Source organism: Chrysochloris asiatica, unplaced genomic scaffold (genome assembly GCF_000296735.1).
Source record: "Chrysochloris asiatica unplaced genomic scaffold, ChrAsi1.0 scaffold00079, whole genome shotgun sequence".
Classification (NCBI taxonomy): domain Eukaryota; kingdom Metazoa; phylum Chordata; class Mammalia; order Afrosoricida; family Chrysochloridae; genus Chrysochloris; species Chrysochloris asiatica.
In genome coordinates this window covers 1,912,196-1,937,641 of record NW_006408597.1, presented here as the reverse complement: position 1 = coordinate 1,937,641, position 25,446 = coordinate 1,912,196, and the positions used below count along the sequence as shown (strand labels likewise).

The 25,446-nt window shown below is 43.6% G+C and overlaps 1 protein-coding gene across 1 annotated transcript; it reads right to left on the bottom strand.

Moving 5' to 3' along the window:
* Positions 1-13,756: 13,756 nt before the first annotated feature.
* On the bottom strand, positions 13,757-24,740 carry PROX2 (prospero homeobox 2). The gene is made up of 5 exons (XM_006865605.1): positions 23,457-24,740; positions 18,243-18,350; positions 16,077-16,271; positions 14,589-14,787; positions 13,757-13,818 (listed from the first exon to the last, which is right to left on the bottom strand). Exons 1-5 carry the CDS (start codon positions 24,738-24,740, stop codon positions 13,757-13,759), a joined length of 1,848 nt encoding a protein of 615 aa, XP_006865667.1.
* Between the last annotated feature and the right edge of the window lie 706 nt (positions 24,741-25,446).

Sequence of the window (25,446 nt, the reverse complement as noted above, 5' to 3'; positions counted from 1 at the left end):
ATCGAAACTGTGCCTTTGCTCTGGGGCGATGTGAGAGCAGTGGCGCTCCATGTAGCTGACCTGCGCTCAGGTATGTCAACGCCAGGCGTGGGTGGAGGGGCTATGCGAGCGCCTGCCATAGTCCAAGTTTGGGCTGGGCTGCTGCCGACATGCTCCCAGCTCACTAGGTAATATGGGTGCCTGCATGAGAGGCCTCTCCAGCCTGAGGTACACAAATCTGCCCACTGGCTTGCTGGCTGTTTTGGGGGAGGATAAAGTGAGTTCCTCCTGCCTTAGAGAAAGTGGTTTGCAGAGCAGGGAGGGAATCCTACCTGGAGAGGGGCTGCTTTGGAAACTCCAGGGTAGGCTGGTGAGAGTCTGCTCTGGGAACCAAACCTCTGTGTCAACAGGCAACAAGGGGACTTCACTTCAAAGTCGTTGAACAGAGAAAAAAAAATTTTTTTTTAACCTAAAATTGGGGTCAGCAACATGTTTAAAAATACAGATACAGCATGCTTATTAAAAAAATAGAGGGGTGTGAATGGTATGCCCCCCAAAAGTGTTGCTACACGTCTATAGACATACAGTACTGCCTTCAAGCCATTATTCTGGGGTTTCTGGCATTCTCTAAAGGGTAGGTGACAATTCTGAAAGACAACTGTTTCAAAGAAAATACTTGTATGAGGGGAAACATTCGATTATTTTTGAAATTCTTATCTCTATTAGAAGGAATATTTTTAAATTTAAATATTTTTATGAACACCTTTTGACTTGATATTTTGTCATGATTATTTTCACCGAGGCAGATGGCAATACATATCTAATTTATATAACTGACTTTACAATCAGTGATTTTTTTTGTTCGTTGCTTGCTCTAATGAGAAAGTGTGAATATTGCCACCCTCTCTCCACCCCATAGGGTGGCGTCTTATGGTGTCTCCATTTCTCAAGATGAAGGTAAGCATCTTGTGTGCATAGTCGTTGGGACAACCGTCCCACAGAAAGAAGACGATGAGCATTCCTTTGGTTAGGGAAGCAGCTGAGCAGCCATACCTGGATGTGAATTTGACCAGAATATTCTGCTCATAGCGCTGCACTACCTTCTACCAGGGGAAAGAGGACACATGTCATTAACACTTCTTTGTTGTTACCTATCAGTGTCAAGGTGGGTATACTTTTGTTATGTTTGACTTCCTAAATATGTTTTTGGATATTGTCTTTTTGAAGTTAATTTCAGCCATAAAAAATGAATTTATTCTCTTTGTTGAAAAACAAAAAAAAACCAAAAAAATAAATAAAACTAAACACCTCCCCCTCCACTCCCGGCCCTTTCCCCTTGAACAACAAATACCTTAGATTCTAGAAATGATTGTGTTGGAATGTGGTTTTCAGACCTTTTTCAATGTGCTTATAAGAGTATGTTTTATAAGTGATGTTCTTTGCATATTATTCTGCAGCTCCATTAAGGTTTGGCTATACAAGGGTAAGTCAAAAAGTTTTGCTACAAAATCACAAATATTTATTGAACAAAAAAGATCAAGGTGTGAATCTCTTGCTTCTCAGCATAATCTTCATCAAAGTCCATACGCCTCTGAAGGTGGCGCTTCCATTTCCTGCTTGGATTTACACCACCTGAAAGCGGCCGTTTGACATCCTGAAGGGACTCAAATTGTGTTCTTTTAAATGTTGAGTTTAGGGAACAAAAAAGAAGTCTCAAGGTGCAAAAGCAGAGCTATAAAATGCATGGGGTCAGGTTTCCCAATGCAATACTAGTAGGACAGCCCATGCTGCTAGTGAAGACAGCAGGTGCATTGTCATGGAAAACAATTCCTGTGCACAACTTTCCTGGTCTTTTTCACATCAATGCAGTTTTCAAGTGTCTTTAAACTTCTTCCTAATAAGCTCCTGTGGTTACTCTATGTCCTCTGAGAAAATCTATCAAGATCCCCTTTGGAGTCTCAAAAAATAGCTGCTGTAACCTTCTAAGCTGACCCCTCTGCCTTGAATATATCTGGCCCCTCAGAATCCACTGTTTTGATTGGCCCTTACTCTGTGGATCACATTAGTAATTCCAAGACTTGTTCCTGGTTCTGATTCCTAAAATCATCTCCATTAGATTCCATCTTGCAATGGAAATAGTAACTCTGAGTGAGCTGATCTGCATGCAACACTTTTGGCACTCATCGAGCTGAAAGCTTGCTGAGACCAAGATGCCTGTTGAAAATTAATAATGCTTAGCCATGTGAGAGCCCAACTTCAGTAGCTGCCAGCTCAGTGGTAATCCTACAGTCGTCTTCCACCTGTTTCTGAACTTCAGTCACAATTTCTTTTTTCAAGGTTGATGCTCTTCCTCTCTTGGCTCATCTCTGTGGTCTTCTTGACCTTCCTTAAAGCACTTGATCCATCTACAATCTTTTGTTTTTTGAGGGGGTGCAGCATTCAGTTATTAGAGATGTCCACTTGAGTATTGTTAAAAATTTTATATTAGTCCTGACCTCAAAATGGTTTTTTCCAATGCATAAAATATCCTTTTTTATGAAGGTACCTTAATGAGATGAAGACAAGTGTATAACTGAGCGAACTTATCTGCAGCCATCTAGTGATCACAGGGACATGTTTAAACATGTTGTTGTTGTTATGTGCCGTGGAGTCGGTTCCGACTCATAGCGACCCTGTACAGGGTTTCCGAGGCTGTAAATCTTTACGGGAGCTAACAGCCTTATCTTTGTACCGCAGAACAGCTGATAGTTGGAAGTGCTAACCTTGTGATTCGCAGCCTGATTCGTAACCACTCCGCTACCAGAGCCCCTAGAACCCTAGTGGCAGTGTTTTTTAACTTACCCTTGTATGTGTGTGTGTGTGTGTATATATATATGTGTGTGTGTATATATATTTGTTGTTGAGTGCTATTGAGTTGGTTTCCAACTCATAGCGATCCTGTATAGCGTTTCTGAGGAGTAGTTGGCAGGTTTGAACCACCAACCTTGCAGTTAGCATTCCAATGCTTATCCTACAGTGTCACATATACTCAAAGGTATGTTCCATGATATGTCTATGACAAATCATTTTCACTAATTGTTGATAGGTTTTCACTGCAGTGAACATCGGTAAATGCCCCTTTGGGGCACATTTTCACAAGGAAGATACAGAAGAATGGAATTACTGGACTATAGTGAAACAGTTTCTCCTTTTAATAATTATACATGGATGTTTTGAAGATAGCCCTAACTTGATATCCATAGTTTCAAAGGAAATTCTTTTCTTGATATTATAACATTCCAATTTTATATTGTGCCCTCATTTGAATTCTGCCTTTTGAATCTAGATTGAGAATGTATATGGAAAGGAAATTTTGTTCTATGTAGTAGCCTTAGTCCAAAACAAGTAAGCTTTTAAGACTAGGTGCCCTGTTTCTCACCCTTATCTCACTAAACATGAACCTGAGTATATGAGTAGGGTCTCCACGAGATCTGAAAGGTTTATTACCAGTGTTTCTTGTCATGAAAAGCCATTTACAGTGGAGGCTCTAACCCATAGATTGGTAAGATTCTAGTTGAATAATTGCTTGGATTTCCTAAGTATTCAAATATGTAATGATTCCTTTTTATATGCATGATTTGAGAAAATGATGAAATATGAAAAGTTGTATGATAGAGCAGTGATTATCAAACTTTGCATACAAGAATCACCTGTGGAGCTTTAAAAACTCTCAGTGTTCACCAGGTAATTGTAATGTGCAGCCAAGTTTAGAACCAGTGAGTTAAAGGAGATTTATGTCTTTTTCTCCAACTGAAGAGAGGTTCATTAAACTATTTCCAAGGGCATTGGTCTGTTAGTTAGCTCTGCAGTTGTGGAAGATGGGATTGTTATTGTTGGGAGAATACTTCTTAATAACAAACTCCTTAATTGTGAAAAATAATGGCACGTAGCCTGAAAGAGCTCTTACCATTTCCAAAGGTGTTTCACAGCCAAGAAACAACTTAGGCACAAAAAGAATATGGCTTTTGGGGAGCAAAAAGGGCTATGATTTAAAATTCTTTTTAATGTAAAACGTGTGTGCCCCTGGGCCTGAAAACAAGCTTAGATTTTTGCAATATTTGTGAAGGTTCCTCACAATATGTGGATAGATAGAAAGGAAACTTTTGGTATAGCGTTAATTAAACATGAAAGCTTAGAGGAGATACTTGATTTTGGAAAAGTGGAATGGACAAATAGGAAAGGTCTTTTATGATTTCTTTCTCGTTTTGAGTAGAATAGAAGTAACTCATAGTTCTAATTATATGCGCAGTCATGACAGGATAAAACTAAGTCCCAATAAAATGAAAATTGTTATTTCATCAAGAAACAGTTAAGTGCTGTCGAGTTGTTTCCGACTCATAGCAATCCTGTATAGGATTTCCAAGGAGTTTGAACCAGTGCTTATCCTACAGTGCCACACCAGGGCTCCATCAGGAAACTAGAATGTGTGTTATTAAAGTCATCTGCTTTGATGCTTAAGACAATTAGGTATTTGTGATCTATTACTGTATGGATCTATTAATGCTGTGGACTTTTATTTGCCTCTTCCTTAGAAGTTATCAGTCTTCACTTGAAGTCTTTTTCAAAGATTGTTATTCCACAAGGGATTTTTTTTTTTTTTTACTTTTCATTTTGAGATCATTATAGAGTCACAGGAAATTGCCAAAAAATAAAAATAAAATGAAAGTACAGAGAGTTCCCAGGTAACCGTCGGCTTGTCTTAGTTACCTAGTGCTGCTCTAACAAACACCACAGGTAGATAGCAGTAACAAGCAAGTTTATTGTCTCAGTTTAGGAAGCCAGAAGTTCAAATTCAGAGTGCCTAAAAAAAGCTTTCTCTCTGTTGGCTCTTGGATTAACGGTCTTTGTCTCCTTTAATATCTGTGGGTCTGGTGTCCATTGGAGTCCTGCTGGGGCACTGTGGGTTAATGTGCTGGACTGCAAGGTTGGTTTGAACCACAAGGGCAAAGGTTCAAGCTCACCAGTCACTCCTCGGAAATCCTTTACAGGGTTGCTATGAGTCGGAACCAACTTGCTAGCACTTAACAACAGTGCCCCTTAGAAGTCTCATGTGTCAGTCTTCCTGAATCTAGGAGGCTCACAGTTCAGGGACCCGAGGTCAAAGCATGCACTCCACTCACAGCTCGCTCTTGGTGGTGGTTGTTAAGTGGTGGTCGCTTAATCTCTTACATCTGTAATTTATGATAATACCTAATCCTGTAAATAGTACCCTGCCTCATTAACGTGGTGATGGTGGTGGTTATATGCCATAGAGTTGGTTCCGACTCATAGAGACCCTGGGTTTCTGAGACTGTCAATCTTTCCGGGAGCAGAAGACCTCCTCTTTCTCCTGCAGTATAGCTGGTAGTTTCAAACTGCTGACCTTGAGGTTAGCAGCCCAACTCATAACCACTACGCTACTAGAGCTCTTTAAATGTTTGGCAGTTTCTCAAAAATTTAAACATAGATCTATCATATGTTCCAACAATTCTATTTCTGGTTATATACCCAAAAGCTTGAAAAGCAGGGACTCACTATACTACCAGAGCAGCCACTACTCCTGACTCATCATAGTGATTAGGATTTATAGCACATAGGATAATTACATCCAAACACAAAATGGAGGAAAAGTCATAATACTGAGAATCATGACCTAGTGAAACAGACACATGGGCAGATTCAAGGAATTGACCCTGATACACTCCACAGTTTATGCAAATCTCACCAGTTTTATAAGCATTACTTGTACATATTTGTACAGTAGTTGTATGCAGTATTACCACACGTGTAGCCTTGGGTGACAACTACTGCAGTCAAGAGTCAGAACTCCACCGAGGATATGAAATGAGTCGCTTTGTTCCATCTGTCATTTCGTTTCATGCTGTCGTCCCGTCACCAGCATGAGTTTCGGGACTTTGTATTGTTGGGTACCTTGTTTCTGAGAGGGGAGGTAGCGTACCTTTGTAATCTAAAGGTGGTTATTAGTCTTCCCTTGTTTTTTCTTTAGTTTGTTGTAAAGAATATACACAGCAAAATCTATGCCAGTTCAACAGTTCTGCATTACAGTTTGGTGACACTGATTGCCTTTTTCTTGTTGTTCGACCATTCTCACCCTCCTTTCCCGAGTTGTTTCTCCCTCATCCACATCAGCTCACTGATCCCTAACACTCCTAGCTAATTTTTTTGAGTTGCTGTTGTCAGTTTGAGCCCATATCGTTCTTAAAAGAACAGAACACTCAAGGCAGTCCTATTTTACTAGTTCACTAGGCTGTTGATCCATTTTAAGGAAATTTTTTTGGTTTAAAATTTAAAGATGATCTCAGTGCAGTAGTTTCAAGGGTTCATCTCTTCATGGCCCCAGGAAATCTAGAATCCATGATAATCTGAAATTCTGAAGTTCCCCCCTTTTGATCAGGATTCTTCTATGGAATATTTTCATCAAAATGTTCAGTAATGGCAGCCAGGCACCATCGAGCTCTACTGGTCTCATGGCAAAGGAGGCAATTAGTCATACAGTCTACATCTGCCTCATATATCTGACTTTCCTTCTTCTGTTGTTCCAGGTAAATAGCGTCGTCCAATTATGCTTCTTGCAAGGTTTGAAGACCCCAGGCACTATGCAGTGAATTTGGTCTTCCTTCTTTTTCATGGAATTAGTATTATAGGTGCATTTCTCAACTACTATGTCTTGAGTTCTTGTCACTTGTTTTATTTGAAGGAAATAAAATAATTCGTACACACCCCAAACCAGACCAAAAACCTGTTACCATGGAGTTGATTCTGATTCATAGCAACTCCATAAGATTAAGTGTCCCATAGAGTTTCCAAGGCCGTACTTTTTTTAGTCACAGACTACTACATTTTTCTCTCATGGAGTGGTAGCTGGTGGCTTTAAACTTCTGACCTTTTGATTAGCAGACAAGCACTTAACCAAGGCACAACCAGGGCTCTTCAGTATATACTCCAAAACATGAAAATCTACTACTGATTCATTTCTTAGTAACTCCACCAATTCTGGCTTAACAGCAATGAATTGAATGCTGTAGAGTTCTTTTTCTCTCAGATCTTAGAACCTATGGTTGCTAACAGTAATCACTCCACAAACATTTGTGGGAAATTATCTTGGTTCCCTAACTTTAGAGTCTTCAGGTGTTTAAGACCTGCTTAGACTATAGACTTCCCAGAGGAATGGCCCAATGTGTGTGAAGTGAATAGTCATGGTTATAGAATTGAAAATAGAAATATTCACTCAATACCATTCTAAGCATTAAGAACAGATCTAGCTGCCTTAGTCACATTGTATAGGATTATTACTGTCTCCAGAGCTTGAGGATATACATACATGCCCACCATTCACACAGTGTGAGGATTTCAATGCTCTAATTACATAATATGTCAAAGTTAAGATGTTTAGGAAAATAAGTCTGTTGCTATTAAACTTACTAAACAATAATTTCCCAGGATTTGTTTATAAATCTACATTCTAGCAACATGATTTGTATTTGTAGTTTGCTCTAATACTTGCACCCACAATTTTCCTGAGAAAGTCTGTATTTTTAGCAAGTGTTCCATAGGAGCGAAGGATTCCTAGGGTTTGTTTTGGTTGGTCCAGAGTCCGTTAGAAACAATGGGATATATGATGAGAAAAGATATATCTAAACACCAAGATAGGAATCGAGTAAAAGAAGCTTTCGAGTATTAATAACAAGTACATCCTGCAGGTTGTAACTGTGGGAGCTTTTTTTGTTTTTGTTTAGGGATTTAATATAGTAAGAATTTGTCAAAACATCAAAAACACCCATTGTCTTATAAAGCTTGATTTTAAAAAGGCAGTTTATTTAGAAACAGACTAGCCAAAACAAATATTTAAAGTCGTAAATGTTTTGAAACGGTAATCAACCCACTCAGTACAATCTGTGAAAAAGCAGAAGAGGAAGATAATAAATATTAATGACTATGAAATGAAGAGAACCAGAAAGGAGGCTAGATCGCTGCCCATAAAAAAGCCAGCTCATCTGGATGGAGAAGTAACCCGAGCGTAGGTTCTAAGTGTAAGGAGAGGAAAGTCACTCCTCCCATCGCTGCCCAGTCAGGAAAGCAGTGAGCTAGCCTCTCTTGACAAGTGAACTGGACTAACTACAAAGATGTTTTAAATAACTGCACAGAAATTAATTAAGTCAAAAACATTCTACTCAACGGACACAGATACAGCTTCAGAAAGCAGTGGTTAAAGATAGAAAAGTTGAATCATTTTAGGAATACATTTGTTTCTGAGCTTAGAAGAGGGATTTCAAAAAATGGAACATAGTGTGGTGGCCTGTGAAAGACAAAACCAGGTCAATATGTTAATAATAAACTAGCAAATAAGTGGTAGTTATGCCATATGCTGGAGTCCTGGTGTGGCACTGTGGGTTAATGTGCCAGACTGCAAAGCCATTTGAACTGCAAGGTCTGTGGTTGAAGCTCACCAGCTGCTCCTCAGAAACCTTTTTCAGGGTCACTATGGGTCGGAATCGACTTGACGGCACTTACCAACAACAACATACCATATGCTAAGTTAACTCATCAACAGCGTATTGTTACAAAAGAGGAGATGAAGGAACATATACAAGGGGGCTTCAAAAAGTGTGCGGAAATTTTTCATTATCTTTGAATTCCATTTTCCACACTCTTTTTGAAACCTCTTTGTAAAACATAGCACACAGGTTGGCACTTAGCCAAGGGCTCAATAAATATTAGCTGGGTTTTCTTTACCTCTCAGAAAACATATTAACATATCCGTTTATGCCTAAAGTTGTATGCTATCATCCTAGGTATTTAATGCATTAGTGCAAGTTATAATAAAAACAAAATCCATAACAGATTTTGTCATGTATCATTGCCATTCTTAAACTGATCTTTCCTTCACTGTAAACAGTACAGGCTCCTGACTTTGTTAACTAGCGGTTTATGAGTGCCAGGTAATAATATAGCTAACATTTACTGCAAGTATTAGAGCACATAGCAGACATTAGGGCTATGCTGGGCATTTTACATGTATTTTATTTAAAAGAGCAGTACTATTATTATCCATATTTTAAAAGTCAAGGCCAAGAGAGTAACTTGCAGAGATCCATAGCTGGTAGGTGGTTAGGCCAGGATGAAAACACATATACAGAGCCCCTGCATCTAGCCACAGCACTCTAGGAAAAGTATTGATTGAGGGGGAAGATAAAGATGGAGCAGAAATCAGGTAACAATAAAGTGGGGGAAGGGCAAGGGGAGAGAGACAGTGTTCTTGTCTAAGGCTTAATTTCTGAGCTAGAAGCAGTTTGTTACCAGCAAGACAGGAATCTGAGTCACAGGAATCAGTAAATAGGGGAAGGTAACGGTTTTGCTAAGGGAAGAATAGGATCTTGTCCTTGTTTGAGGGGTGAGTCTGGAAGTTTTAGAAATGATAACACAAGATAATTTGTGAACATGAAGGGATGAGATTGTGAGAAAATAACCCCAAAAGAGTGTTGGTGAAAGAGAAGGCAGACTCCTCAATGAGTCCATAGACAGTACAACTGGTGGGGTTTGGTGCAGCCAGCCACTCCGTGTTCCTCACTGTCTGTATCTGGCACTGTGGATGAATGTGCTAGACTACAAAGTCAGTCAGAACCACGTGGTCTGAGGTTCAAGCTCACTAGCCGCTTCTAAAAACGATTTTTTCACAACTTGTCTTTCCACAGGTAAGTGCTTTAATATTATTATTATTATTATATGTGGGTACCATGATCTGCTTCATAGATTCAGCATCATTTAACTCTCCTGGGGAGCTCATCATTCTTTATAAATGTTTGTGTGTGTTTATACAGTGTGTAAATCTGGCCAAAAATGTTTTTCAGACTTTCATGTTGTTAAGTGCCATCAAGTCAATTCTGACTCATAGCAGATCTGTATAAGGGTTCCGAGAGTATCTAGTAGGTTTGAACCACTGACCTTGGTTAGCAGTCCAGTGCTTATCCTACAGCTCCACACCAGGACTCCTATGCTCTATGATAATTGGTTTTTCCATATTGTCACAAATGTATCTGTTTCCCCAAAACATCAAACCATGAGGCATTTGTTATGAATTGTAGAGTACCTTTCAAATTCAAAGGAACCCTGGTGGCACTGTGGGTTAGGTGATGGACTGCTAACCTCAAAGTGGATGGTTCAATTCCACCAAGTGCTTCATGGGAGATGTAGGAGGCTCTCTGCTCTAGTAAAGATTTCTAGTCTTAGAAACCCTATGCTGGGTCACTCTGAATCGGCTCAGCTTGAAGGCAATGAGTGTGGGTTGGTTTGCTTTTTATCAAATTCCCAGGTGTGGCCTGATGGAATTATAGCTTAGTTTAGCTGTAATGTTCTTTATTGCTCCTATCCATTTCTCTATTTAATCATCTTTCCTGAGGAAATTATCTTGCATTATGTGAAATCTATGTACATATCTAACAGAGATTGTGTAAAAACATCAAAGGATTTAAAACTTCTGTTTTGTTTTCAATTCATCTATCATCAAACTAGTTTTGATTTGCTTTATAAAGCAAAGGGTCAAAACTACAAAGAAAAAGGCAAATCAAGGATTATGAAATTTTAGTATACAGGACTTTTCTCTGCCTTAGAAGTACAGCGGAATGCTCCTTACAAGGCAGAATGGTGACACTTTGCCTCACATACTTTGGGTATGTCATCAGCAGGAAGAGGAAGACCCGTAGTGACAGAGATTGACAAAGTGGCTGAAAACTGGGCTTAAACATAAAAACGATTGTGAGGCTGGCTCAGGACCAGGCAGTGTCTCCTCCTGTTGGACCTAGGGTCCCTAGGATTCGAGACTGACCTGACAACACCTAACAACAACAACATCCGGAAAACAGGCTTCTGTTACCAAGAATCTTAGCTAACCGTCAAAGAATTTAAAAAATATTTTCCAAAGACATATGTAAAATTAGGTATAGATGTACCATTTGAAAATAATTTTTTTTTTGAGAACTCTGTACCTTGTCATTGGAAATACAGACAATTTTTAAAACGGTGTTATCAAGTTGGTTCTGACTCATAATGAACAAGACACTGCCAGGTCCTGTCCATCCTCACAATCTCTGCTCTGCCTGAGCCTTGCACTCACTGTGCCAATCCATCTCACTGAGGGTCTTCCTCTTTTTGGATGACCCTCTATTTGATGCCAAGCATGACTTTGTCCCACATGCTTTAGTCATGTCATCAGGAGGGATTGGTTCCTCATGATGACATGACTAAAGCATGTGAGATAAAAAGTCTTGCCATTCTTGCTTCTAAGGAACATTCTGGCTGTACTTCTGAGACAGATTTGCTCATTCTTTTGGCAGTCAATGGTATGTATATTCAAGATTCTTTGCCAGCAGCATAATTAAAAGTAGACCATCTACAGGAGTGGGGCTAGAGTGTAGAACTATGGGGGACCACTGTTTGCCATCTCTGCTTTGCCCTTTTTGATGGAAGGGAAATGGCTCAGATGCCCCTTTGATGCTCAAGTGAGCTTTATGAGTCTGGTTTGGAACTCTATATTTTGTATGAAGCTGCCATGCTTGAAATAAAGGTTCTTAATGAACCTTTTCTCAGTATACAATGTTAATTAACTGCCTGCTTTTAATCCACAGTTGGGCATTAACTCCTCAATAGCACCATCATCATAAGCCACACCCCAGGGCTGACCCCCACTAAAGGATTAGGCCATCTATGTAGTACTGGACCAGATGGAACTTGTCCAATGTGGGAGAGACTCACACCCACATATACCTTAATGGAAAAAATGACCAGACTTTTGGCAATGTTATGACTGCCAAAAGAACATAATAACCAGCTCCGCTTACATTCTGAATCTGTTCTCAACAGAGCAAGAGATACACTTGGTAGAAACGAGAAAATACAATAAAATAGAATTCTTCTGTTGGCAGAGCGCATATATTTATACATTCTTCTGTGTTTAGCTCAGTGGTTAGGGAGCCCTTCCTGGAAAGATTGCAGTTTACAAAATGTTTTCATCTGGTCCCTGGGACAAGGTTCACTGCCTTGGAGGTGGCTTGGCTCAGCCTTGAAAGCACACACTAATGAATTTCAGGTTTGGGACAGACAGAAAGCAGGACTCTGTATTGGACCATCACGTGGACTTGGAGGTGTTTCCTAAGAATGTCTCATAGAGCGATGCAGTGTGTCCCCGGAGCACAGAAAATGGACTGCCCTTGTTCAGGTTACTCAGGGCATGCCTACTTTGAGAATCGGCAGATTCCCTCATATTTGTAAAGGGCACACTGTATAGAAGATAATTTGTTTGTTGACTGTTTGAGTACAATTGGGTGTACTTAAAAATTCACCATAAAATGACCTGAAAAGATTGGTTCGGGCTAAGGAGGTTTGTCTTGCTTCTCTTCTCCTCTCAGCTGCTTGAAGTTAAGAGAAAATTTCAGAGAAAATATCGTCTTTCAGACCTTTCTTATGTTGATTCATCGTGCGATCATTTGGGGATGTTTATCTCAACTGCTCCAGCTATCACCCCACTTTAAAAGTCATGGAAACGGGCAGCTGAATATGGATCTTTGTTTTATGTAGGTGGAATAAAAATAAGCAAATGAGAATGAAGTCACCAAAACCAAAACTCAAACCAGTTGCCATTGAGCTGATTCCAGCTCCTGGCGGCCCTCTGTGTATCAGAGTAGAACTGGCTTTATAGGGTTTTCAGTGGCTGAGTTTTTATAAGTAGTCACCAGGCCTTTCTTCTGAGATACTACAAAGTGAGCCTAAACCTCCAATCTTTTCTGTTAGCAGTCAAGCACCATTTGCACAACACACCCACAGCACCCTAAAACCAAATCCAATTCCTGACAGTTCCTAGCAACCCTATAAGCCCCCCTACGGTTTCCCAGGCTGGAAATCTCTATGGCAGTAGACTGCCACATCTTTGGTTACAGATGAGCATTTTAACTGCTGTGTCTCCAGGGCTTTTGTGAGAGTAAATGTGTATGTGGGGAGGGGAGGGTCATACATACTCTGGCTCTGTACTGTTTGTACGAACCTCATACACATACCCCTTTGGAAGGCTTGATTCTGACTAACTCAGAAAACAGATGCAGTTACTTAGCTTTGCAGATGTCTTGCCTATATGCCCAGAGTGAATCACAATTTGTGTTGGGCCAGTGGGGAAAATTGTTTATTTCACAAATTCCTTCATCCATGGAAGACCAGCCTCGGACTGTAATTTCCTTATGAGCAGGAGAGTTTTGTGTGTGATGCGGAATTTGCCAGCTCTGCTGGTGCTCATCTATGCAAGGCTCCTAGTTTCCTCCTTCCAGGTTTAAGCAGGCTGGGCCAGAGGATCTGCTAAGGTGCTTTCTACCTCTCTCAGTTGCAGTTCAGTTTCTTCTGCAAAGAAAAAATTAAAGCAACTATTGCATTGGTCAGATGACCAATTTGGTTTGTCCAGCTAATAAAGTTTTCCAGCAGCACTCAAGCTTTGCAGGAAGTTCTGTGAAGGGCTTACTGTGAAATGATGAGCAGGAATCTAGGTGATGAGCACCTCTAAGTGTTACGGCAGGGTTCTCAGCTGAGGTGCCCCATCCTCGTGGGTTCTCAGCTGGTGTGCCCCATCCTCGTGGGTTGTCAGCTGAGGTGCCCCATCCTTGTGGGTTCTCAGCTGAGGTGCCCCATCCTCGTGGGTTGTCAGCTGATGTGCCCCATCCTCGTGGGTTGTCAGCTGGTGTGCCCCATCCATGTGCGTTGCTCACTGGGATGGGGGCCTGTTGGAGATTGCAGGAGGCAACATGACGTGGTCCAGCATGCAGTCTAGCATCAGATGGCCTTGGGGTCATCACTCTCCTTGACCATCCCTACGAACCCAAACTCCCTAGCCTAGAACCTTCGTCAAGTCACCTCAGTTCTGACACTTCTGCTTACTCCCTTTCTTTTTTGTTCAGTTTGCTAAATATTTTTTCTTTTTGTTGTAAAAGCAGACATCCCAAAACAGCCTTCACTACAACAGCTTACTACACATTTACAACTCAGTGTGGCCACTTTGTAAACAAGGCAAATATCTACTTTTCAGCTGAAAAGCTTATAGATGACGTATGTGAAATTATCTAGCACATCAGTGGAGCCTGATAAATACACTGATAAAATAAAAAGGCAGCAATTTGTAAAAACTGAGAATTAGACGGCCTTATCTGAAAACCAAGGCAAGGATACAGTGGGGATGGAAAACTAGCATTTGCGTAACATTTTATAGAGTACGTTAGAACAGATCCCCTCTTAACTGATTGACAGATGGAGACATGCCAGGATGTTCCCACGTCTATCACACCTGGAAACAGCAGGGCTAAGAATCCAGTCTTCTGACTCTATAAACAGTTGTGTTCCTTTTACAGAGCATCACCAACATACCTTAAATATCTCATGGTTATGGCTCAATCTCTGGTGATGTAAAGGAGATAAATGATCAGAAATAATAACAGTTCCTATCTGGGGGTTTCCCTTTGTGCCTTCTTTGTGTCACTACAGCTTATTGATGGCCACTTAAGACAGATGTAGTAACCCTGGCCAATCGCTCCTCATGTTACCCACTTGCGGGTTCTTAACTTGAAACAGCTCCTGGGGATAGCTGGAAGATTTGAATATCTCTGGGATGTCACTGTCCAGTTTCGAAATAATTTTATAAATGGGTTTCTTCCAGGAAGGATCTGAGTCTTTCCCTGCGGAGACAGCTCTGAAGAACTCCTGTAATGTCAAGCTGGCGATTTCCAAGAAGCAGTCTGGGACCTGCGTTCCCAAAGAGACCCACAAGAAAGAAAAAACGTGAGGCCATGACATTCTGCCACTTCATAGACCTTACTGCCTGGTGCCACTGATGTGAACATCACTGCCCCCACTGGTCTCTGATTTTTACAGCCCCTGGAATCACCTGTTCCTTCATCAAATACAAACCATAAGATGACATCCTGATGAGACATCCCTTTCTAAGAGTTGCTACCAATCAGTTTGGAATGACATCCAAAAACAGTGACATTTTAGTAAGTGGGAAACTGATTGGCTGAAATGAGATCTGTGGTTCACAAGAGGTTTTTAGTAGCCTTTTCCTTAGTGCCTGCTGTGGGAAGCCATGTCCCCAAGCCCTCCCTCCTGAGGGGCTCCTCCCACCTCTGAGGGACTTGGAATCATCTCTGCTTCTAAAACCAACTAGGAGGGAACTCAAGGATCTGGCATAGATGATGGGGCCACCCACAGGTTCTCCAGATCCAGCCTGGGGCTTGCCCCCACTGCGCGCCAAACAACCTCATCCACAGGGAAGATGTGCCACCTTCCCACGCTGGCCCCAGAGCCTCAGAGATGAAGCACAGCCTGTTTTCCCCACAGGTGGGCTTGGGTTTCCAGGCATCCTCTGGCTAAGCGAGTGACCAGTTGAGGCCAGCAGCACTTACCTTTCTTGGCGATATCAATAAACAGCTCTTTGTGACCACAGTCAAGTGACAGACACACCAGCTCTGGTAGAGTATGAGGCCAGTGGGCAGGGGCTTGTGAAAAATAGCATGCCTCTTGACTAGGAGCTGTTGCCAGCAAATCTCAGTCCACATGCTCACCCTTTCCTGAAGCTTTACCTCTTAAGATGCCACCAGTGTGCCTCCACAGAGGTCCCCAGGGGACTGAGAAGCCTGAGTATTGTTTATGTGTTGTCTCTAGAAAGGATGTGAAATGGCTTGCTATGGAAAGTCTACAAATAATAAAACTCTTCAAGTGAGAATAAAGATGAGGTACATATGATGAGAGAATGGGAAATGGTTGCACAGAAAACCTAAGTCAGGACCAGGTGCTGCAACTGAACCTTGCATTTAGCCTTACACTCAACACAAAGGAGTCTGAAGTGGCTTCAGAAAGAAGACTGGTGTGTGGGTTTGCAGCAGCTAACTGCTGCCCAAGAAAGGTGCTGGAGACGTAATTTTTGTGGGTGATTTATGGATCGATCCTCAGCTACTTTGCCTTCTCACTAACAAGTTTTGAAAACTCAAATCCCCAAAGGAAGGCCCTCATGGAACCCAAGTACACGAACTTACCTGAAAGTCGTTTCCCTTGTTGTAGTGCGTATTGAGAGCTCGGAAAAGTTCCGAATCACGAAGAACCACCAGCATTTTGGGATTTGTGACACCTTCGGAAATCGCTTGCCGGGCAAATTTCTCCATTTGGATGTAATAAAACTCACGGAAGTTGCTGAACCACTTGATCATCTGGGAGGTGATGCAGCGGTTGAACTGTACAAACAATGGTCCATCAGGTCAAACGCCGGCCACCAGGTGCTCAGCTTCAGAACTGTCAGTACCCCATTCAACATGGGAGCTGATGAGAATGGCTTCCATCAACGTTAGAAAGGGCTGCTTTTTAAAAGGAGCCGGGGCTACTTACCAAGACTATTCAGTTATATGTAGAAAAATCTGAATTAGCCACAATGCCTGTTAGAAAATAATTGTTTTTTGATATGCTAGATTTACGAAGATTTTACCCCATGAAAAACCTTGCATGTTATGTGTGACTTGGGGAGGACCCAGGGTCAAGGCCAGTTTTGTGGCAGCACTGGCCTTCTGCCAGGTAGAGGACTAAGGGTTGGGGCAACTCAGAGCTGCAGAATGAATCAGAACCAGAGATTGCTGCAGGAACCAATTACTGAGTATGAGGGAAAGACCTAAACCATAAAGAAATGATACAGCGTCCAAGTCTTAACGGCCTCTAACCCAACACCCAGGGAAGTGTGGTGGCTCTCTAGGATAAGTACTGGAATTTGAACCACAAGGTCAGTAGTTTGAGCCCACCAGTCACTCCACAGGAGAAAAATGAGGCTTTCTGTTCCTACAAAGATTTATAGCCTTGGAAACCCTATACAGGGTCATTTTGAGTCCAGATCAACTCGACAACACTTAATAACAACAACCCAACACCCAAGGCATCCTGGTGACAGTGTTTACAGCTGCTTAGTTCAAAATGTTGAACCCACCAGCTCCTCCATGGGAGAAAGATGTGGCAGTTTGCTTCCATAAAGTTACAGCCTTGGAAACTCTATGTTGTTGTGAAGTGCTGTCGAGTCAATTCCGACCAATAGTGACCCTGTATAGGGTTTCCAAGGAGCAGCTGGTGAGCCTGAACTGCCAACCTTGAAGTTCAAATAACTTTGCAGTCTGACGCATTAGTCTGCAGTGCCACACCAGAACTCCTGGAAACCCTATAGGGCAGTTCTATTCTGCTTGAGGGCTAAGGTGCACCTGACCTAAGTTATGGTACTTTTAATAACCTCATATGCATATGAAAGTTGGGCAGTGAATAAGGAAGACTGTAGAAGAATTGATACATTTGAGTTATGGTGTTGGAGGAGAATATTGAAACTGCCATGGACTGCCAAAAGAACCAACCACAATCTGTGTTGGAAGAAGTACAGCCAGAGTGCTCCGTGGAAGCCAGGATGGCCAGATTCGTCTCTCATACTTTGGACATATTATCAGGAGGGACCAGTCCCTGGAGAAGGATACCATGCTTGGCAAAGTGGAGGGTCAGCAAAATTGAGGAAGATCCCCAATGAGATGGATTGGCACAGTGGCAGCAGCAATGGGCTCAAGCATAACAATTGTGAGGATGACGCAGGACCGGGCAGTGTTTCCTTCTGCTGTGCATAACGTCACTATGAGCCAGTACTGACTCAATGGCACCTAAGAAGAACAACAACAACATTCTGTCTTTTAGGGGTGCTATGAACTGGGATCTACTTAATGGCTACGGGTTTCTTCTAGATCCCAACACCTCAGAAACTTGATATGGGAACAAGCAAGGTCTAGTTACAACCATCAGCCGATTTTCCTTATTGTCACACTTGGGCTGTATATACCTTCACAGGGGTTTGAATGGGAATTTGACAGTGCCAGCCTTTTTATATAGTCTTTCTTTTTCATAATGTCCCAACAAGATTAGGCCATTTTCCTAGTGTCTTTCCTCTTTTCCACCTCCCATCCCTTGTGTTTCTGGGCATCTACAGCTCAAAGGCTTAACATTTCCAATACCCAGTCCCAGCCCAATTATTGTGCTGATTCATCAGCGCCTCTGCCCAGACCTGGAAATTGCTCAGATTTCTCCAACAACACAAAGTGCAAGTGATCATCTAGGACTTGCCTCACTCGGGGGCAAACCCCACAGCAGTGTGGCAGTTTTGCAGAGGCTACAACTTGACCGCAGGGCTTTACCTGAACATCAGGGAAATAGACCTTCAGGAGGTTGGAGCTGGGATAGCGTGTGAAGAAAAACATTAGTTTGGCCTTCTTCAAGTGACCGGGATTCAGGCCCTCCTGGATTTAGCTCAGTGTTAAGGAGACTTCATTAACACTTTAAAATACAAGTTTATCAAATCATTTTTATCAAAATTTCCAAATCATTGTCCTATTCCTTTTTGGTTGTTTTGTTGTTGTTGTTGGCTGAATGATGTATGTTTTGGTCTTTGTTTTTCCTTCTGTATGCTGGATGCCTTATGTGTATAGTAAAGTTATAGAATTTATAAAACATAGGCCCTGTATGATTTCAAATACAGTGTATGTGCTGCAGGATGGGAAGAGATAGTATCTCTCCCCCAGATAGACCATTTCAAAACCCCAAGTAGAGATTGACGTTGCCTGTCTACCTCCTTCTCCTCATCTGTGGAATGAGAGGAGATGGCTAGACAGCCCCCTTCTGGCTCGTATCTTGGCAGGTGCTCATGACCAGACTGACTCCTGCTTACACTTTGCTGCTGTTAAAGGAGCTTGCCCCTCTGAGCTACAGCTGCTCTCCACTGACCTGGCAGAACTCTTCCTCCTCCTTCATGTCTCAGCTCAGCTGCTCCCTCCGTGACCCCTTTCCTACGGAATCAGCCCTGCCTTACCCTGGGTAAACATTGACTGCTGATGAAAGTGAAAGGTGTGTGGTTTGATCCTACCAACCCTTCCACAGGAGAAAGTGAGGCATGAAGATTTTTCAGCCTTGGAAATCCTATAGGGTGGTTCTACAAAGTCCTGTCAGGTCTCGGTCAGAATCACTCGAGGGCAGTGGGTGGGTTTACTCTGGGCTCTTTGTTGTAGCAGTGACCCTACTGGAATTTTTACAGCATGTTTCTCCCCACTTAGAATGTGAGCTCCTTAAGGGCAAAGGCTTTGTCTTTTCACCTTTGTATTCCCCATGGTTAACGCTGCGCATAGTAGGTGTTCAATAAATGTTCATTGGCTGAAAAAATGAGTGAGTGATTAAATTAGTCAACCTTAATCCATACACGTGGAGTCCTGGTGTGTTACTGAAGGATAAGCACAGGGCTGATCCTCCTGTCAGAGCAAGAACAACAACAACAACAACAACAATCCATATCCAATGTGGAAATTATATTCCAAACCCTACCTCATCCTGGAAACGGATTCCTTTCCCTTCTGCTAGAGCAAGGGGTAGGGATTCTGACACAAAAACCCGTAGCAGTCCCAGAAACCATCCTCCGGGTGGGTGAGAAGCATAACCAGAGAGCTGTAGCTTTAGGACAATCAAGACTTCTCAGTTCTAACGGGCCCCAGCACCCAGGCTGCCCCACGACCCTACTCCTTATTCCCTTAGCAGGTTCATAAAAGTGTTGTGGAAACTCCTGGATTTGGGAATCAGAATCCAGTTTCAGATACCGATTTTGACCTCGGGCAAGCCACTTCACTTCTCTGAGCCTCATTTCCAAGTTACACAGTGTCGTGGTAAAAGACAGGCCTTGAATATCAGAGTCTGGATTGAACCCTGGCTCCACAATTGCTGTCTGGGCAAATCAGTTTGCTATTCTGTCCCTACTTCACACACCTGCTTCTACAAGTGGAAGCTTGAGGACTGAGAGATATAGCGGCCCACAACACCTTTGCAAAAACTCTGGTTTCTAATTTCAGAATGGCTGTACAGTTGTAAAGGGCCCATGGTGTGTGTGCCATTAACAGTGCAACGGGGTCTGGCGGCCTTTGTTCATTCAATACGTTGATAATTCCACAGCCAAATGAAACTTGGATCCTTCCGCGCAAGGGAGAGGAACTTTTTTTTCTGCCAAAATTTATAACATCCTTCGCCAGCCATACAAAATTATCAACTTAAAAATTGTATTGCCTACTATTTGGTCAAGTATTTAATTAACTCACCCCTAATGTGATGGCTAGAGTCCTGGTGTAGTGCAGTGGGTTAATGCGCCAGACGGCAAAGTTGGTTTTAACCACCAGGTCCGTGGTTCAAGCTCACCACCCACTCCTTGGAAACCCTATAAGGGTCACTGTGGGTTGGAACCGACTCGACAGCATTTAACAACAACAAATGTGATGGCTAGAACTGTGGTTGCGTTGGCAGGGCCAGACCAAATGATTTTACTGGTCTTAAACAGCGTGTGGGCCAGATTTTTCCCACCCCTGCCTTAGTGGAACCAAGAAAGTCTGTTAAGTGGCCCCCAGTGAGTGCAGATCAGGTTTTGCCACACACAAAATATTTCACTCTGAGAGGGGAAAACCAAACAACACAGCTGTTTCCAGAGCTCTCTGGCTTTCAGAATTGTGGTGGAGTGTGTGCATCCTTAGCCCACTGATTTCTTGTTTTAGATTTTTAAACTTTTTATTGTGAATTGAGTGAAGGTTTACAGACAATATCATCAGTTTGCATTCAACACATCCTATGCCATTGTTACCTCCTCATACCTGCTCTGCCTGTTTCCCAGGAATATCACCTAAGTGAAAATTCTCTCACATTTGAAAGCAACTTGCTCCTAGGCAGCGTTTATGAACTTAAGAATGAGCCTCTACAAAAAGTGACTGGCTTGCAAGCTTTCAAGAGGGAAGCTAGATTCATAGGGCCTGGAGGAAGGTAGAATCCCCACTGAGTAGTATACAATCTGTCTAGGCGGGGCTGATGAAATGAAATCCGGATGGAGCTCTTGTGATACAATAGTGAATAATTGTTATCTGGACTGCTTATGAGGGTTGGAAATGTAAAGGTAGACGTTTTTTAGCAAGGAAGGGAGTGATTAACTTTTCAGCCTAAGAGCCGAGGTCCCTAGGACCATCAAGGGAGAAGAGCAGAGAGCAGGACCATACCCAGAGAAGCAGTGACGTCACGCCAGAGATGGAAGCAGAGACGATGACATGGAGAGATGGAGCTGTTGGGGACTTTAGACACAGAGAGGGAGAGGGGCTGTGTGCTGATGACCGGGGGGCATGTTTGTAGTGTATACTCTTTGGATGGTTGGTGATGCATAGAGGGGATTGTAACCATAGCAATGGAATGATATACTATAGGATGAATGTAAAACTAATGTTCTCCCATGTAAACTATCACATAATTCACAATAAAACATTAAAAAAAAAAAAAGAATGAGCCTCTAATGCTGGAATATAGGCAGCCCATAGGTGCCAAGATGCTGCCTGGGGCCCCAAATCATTCCCCATGCAGTCAGACCTGGTGGAGGTCCTTCTTAGGAACGGCCCCCAAATCTCCAGAATCTCTCTGAACTCAGTCCTCATTTCACTAGACAAAATCAGGCATGCTAGCATGCCCCCTCCCCTATGCCAGGCCATACAGGAAAGAATCTTTGGGGGTTAAGTCTTCTTGAGGTTCTTTTGCCAATGCCTGACTTTAGTGGGGAGTACCTGACAAGAAAACAGATCTACGTAGGCATCTCCTTACCTTCAAAAAGATTCTCTACAGCCTGCAGAGGCCATGCGAGATGTTCTCAAGAGTTGGATTTGAAAGTTGCTCACTGCCTCGAGTTTGGGAGTGTGTACAACATCTGTGACCAGCAGGGGGCGCTAAAAGCCTTTAGGACGCAAAAGCGGGCCAGATTGGAAGTGAGCTGGTCCCACCACTTTACCTCATTCCGCTGCCTTCGTGGTAGCTTGCCTGGGGGGAATAAGTTGTTCTTGTTAAGTGCCATCGAGTCAGTTCTGACTTAAAGCGACCTTGTATAGGGTTTCAGAGGAGCAGCTGATGAGTTTGAACCACCGACCTTGCAGTCTAGTGCTTATCCTACAGCTCCACACTAGGACTCCAAGAGGGGTTGTGGAGTGGGATGATATACGTGTGAACATACCCACGTGTGAACACATGGACCTCTGGAAACCAGGTTCCCCGCTGCCCAGGAGCAACTACATCCAAAGCAACAAAAGCAGCATCTAAAATGTACTGTTAGGAACTTTAAGATTCTTGTTGGGAAAAGACCTCTTGTCCTTACAGAGTTGTTTTTGTGCTGTGGAGTTGGAAGTTGCTTATATTCTCCTCTTAGAGCTTCATATCAAATTTCAAGCTTGTCAAAGGCTCTGAGAAATCCTTCAGTCAAGACCCCCAAATTTACCCAAGCTAATTTTTCTTCTCATTCAACAGCTATTGCTCGGGAACAGTGCTTAAGTTGGAGTACTGGTGTGGTCAGAAAGTACTCGACCATATGTTGGTTTTAACCACAGGTTGGCAGTTCAAACTCACCAGTCCCTACTCAGAAACCCTATAGTAGTGTCACTATGAGTCGGAACTGACTCAGCTGTACTTAATGACAACAACAAAGGGTCCCAAAAAGAGTCCTCAGATGGTTCAAATTTTAACATACTGGGCGGCTAACTGAAAGGTCTGGCAACTCACTTCTGAAAAGTCAGCCACTGAAAACCTTTGGCTTAAGGTTCTGCTCTGACACACATGGATTGACGTCAAGTCCAAATTGACTTGATGGCAACTGGGTTCTTTTGTTTGTTTTATTTTGTTTTAAGGATTGTAGAGATGAGACAAGAAGACCCAGAACCTTGTAGCCCAGTCTGGGCCTGAGGCTTCCCTATGGAAGCTTCCTCTCCTGCCTGGCCAGCCCTCCCAACTGTAGCTTGGACCTTATTTCTTAACCTAACGGCTTCTTACTTCTTCCAACTGCCTCTCCAGGTCTGGTCCATGAGGACAACTTCTCCTTTCCTATCTACCCCAGAAGTTTCTGGTCTTTCACATGTTCCCATGATTGACCTAAACCATGCAGGGTTTTGCCTATAAAGTCGTAGGGTTGGAGGGCCATGCCTCAGGTAAGGTCTTTCCTTGGACCGTCTCAGCTGAGGTGTATAGCCAGCTGACAACTACACTATGGGGCTCTACCTCCCACAGTATAGTTCCCGTATTTTGGAAGCCCACTTAAGTTTAAAAACAAACATTTGGGCCCAAAGGAATTAGAAGTAAAGATGGAATCTGATGAGCCGCAAAAGAAGGTAAGTGAACATTATAGTATCCTTGGATCGCAGAGTGTGGTCACCACTTTCACCATAGGGAAGTGAAAGCAACATTAAGACGCCATCCTGAAAACAAAGTGATTCCCTAAGCCACACAATTGTCTGTCCTCTCTTTCTCCTCTAGCTTGCCTGTTTCTTTGGGCAGTGACAATGAGAACCTCAATCACTGGTAAAGGATATGTGGGCTGAAGAGAAGGGAAGCGCCTCGGTAACAGCCTGCAGGCCAACCTGCTCCATCTTCACCAGGTGGGCAGCGGTGAAAGGCCCAGAGTACTGCTGCTGGCTCAAAGTCGATGGTCGCCGCAGTCTGATAGCTCCCCAAGGTCTCAGGACAGACTCTGAGGAGGGGTGGCTTGGGGAAGCTGAGTCCTGCAGGGGACTGTCACTCCAATGGCCATTGGACCCATGACCCAGTAGCTGGCTAAGAATCTGATTTTCTGGGATGCAGGAAGGCACAGCCAAAGGACAGTTTGTTGGGAGGTCCTGGTAGGATTTAGGGATCATTCTTGGAGAGTCAGGGTACCTAGGCGAATCTAGGGGCTTGGCCAGTGATAAGTGCCCCATTGGAACCCCAGTCTGTGGCTGGGCCCTCCTTGGCAAGATAGCCAGAGAATGTGGTTCTTTGTAGGCACCTCCCTCGGAAGGGGAGGGCTCGCTTCTATCCTCTGGTGCTAGGCCCTGGAAGCTTCGGCCTGCCTGAACCAAGTGGCCTGGTGGCTCCAATAATACCTTTTGTAATACTGAGTCCACAGTCTGGGACATTGCTCTGGTCAATTCCTCTCTTAGAATCTCCCGCAGATCTGCTCCAGAAGGAAGGAACCCGGGTGCCTCAGACATTCTGTGTCTGTCCACCCTGGAGAGGTCCCTGTTGGAGCCCTGATGGAGGGCGCTGTCCACAGTCCAAGGACTAGAGCCTCCGCCACTCCTCTGCTTTACTCTCAGAGGGCCCTTCCCCTTGTCTGAGTCTCCTGGGCCCTGGGCTGGACCTCTGGGCTCAGCAGCCTGCAGGACATGCTCTTGCAGGTGTCTTAACTGCTGCTTCAGCAGGTGAAGCTGTTCTCTCATGTAAGGGGTCCCCAGCCCCTTCCTGTTGCCCTGGTCCCTGGCAGGGCTTGGTTTCTGGGGGCCTTGCTGCATGGGAAGGCTCTGCTTCCTCTTCCGTTTCTGGGCTTTCTCTGGGCAGCAGGGGCTGTTCCTGGACCGGGCACTGCCTGAACCCAGAGGGCTTGGGGAGAGGCACATGCCTTGGACAATGGTCTCCACTCTGGCCCTCTTTGCTTGGATGTGCTCATCCCAAAACCAGTCAGGGTCGGCCAAGCCGGAGCTGGGGAGCTGGCTCCAGGAAAACAGGGAGTCTCTGGCCAGTTCGGGAGGGGCTGGGCTCCTCCCACCTTCCATGCTGGGCTCTGTCAGACAGGAGAAGGTCCGGGACTGAGGAGAAAGCAAGACAGAGTTTGGGTCCATGCCCTGAATCCACAGATCCTTGCTCAGAGGCTAAGGGGTTCATCAGGGCTCCATGAGAGAGGCGGGAGCTTCAGAAATCGCTTGTCCTAATCTCGAGGCTGAGTCGTGCTCTCTCCTCCTCTGCACTTGAAAGGGTGAGAAGACTGAGATGTCAGGTGGAACAACCTTCTTCTGGGCAGACTCTAAACAACAGAGACCAGAAGAAGACAGACCTGTGACTTGGGAGCTGTGCTTTTCAAACTTGAATGTGCACCTGAAGTCCCTGGGGATCTAGTTAAAATGCAGATTCCAGTCCACCCGGTGTGCGCTGGGTTTCTAACCAGCTCCCAGGTGCTACAGCTGCTGTTGATGAGAACCACACTTTGAGGAGACTCCCAAGGGTCGTCCTGCAGGCAGAACCCTCTCCTGTCAGAGCATAACAATAACAGAATCCACACTGGCTCCCCGGCTCCCTCAGACTTGAAAGTGATGCAGTGGGCTAAGCTTTAGGCTTAACTGAAAGGTCAGTGGTTTGAACCCACCAGCAGCTGTGGAGGAGAAAGATAAGGCAGTCAGCCTTGGAAACCCTAGAGGGCAGCTCTACTCTGTCCTTTAGGGTTACTGAGTCAGGATCAACTTGATGGCAGTGGGGGGCCAAGAACTTGGCATCCTTTATCTAACTGAATTCTCACACCCGTTCCAATGAGAACGCCATTCCTGTTTCACA

Coding starts and splice junctions, on each gene's coding strand:
- PROX2 (XM_006865605.1), bottom strand. CDS start 24,740: ATGGACCCAAACTCTGTCTTGCTTTCTCCTCAGTCCCGGACCTTCTCC. Junction 18,351..23,456: donor TTCCCTTCTCTTCAGCCCAC/ATATCCTTTACC, acceptor ACACTGAGCTAA/ATCCAGGAGGGCCTGAATCC. Junction 16,272..18,242: donor TCTATTTCCCTGATGTTCAG/GTAAAGCCCTGC, acceptor TTGTTTGTACAG/TTCAACCGCTGCATCACCTC.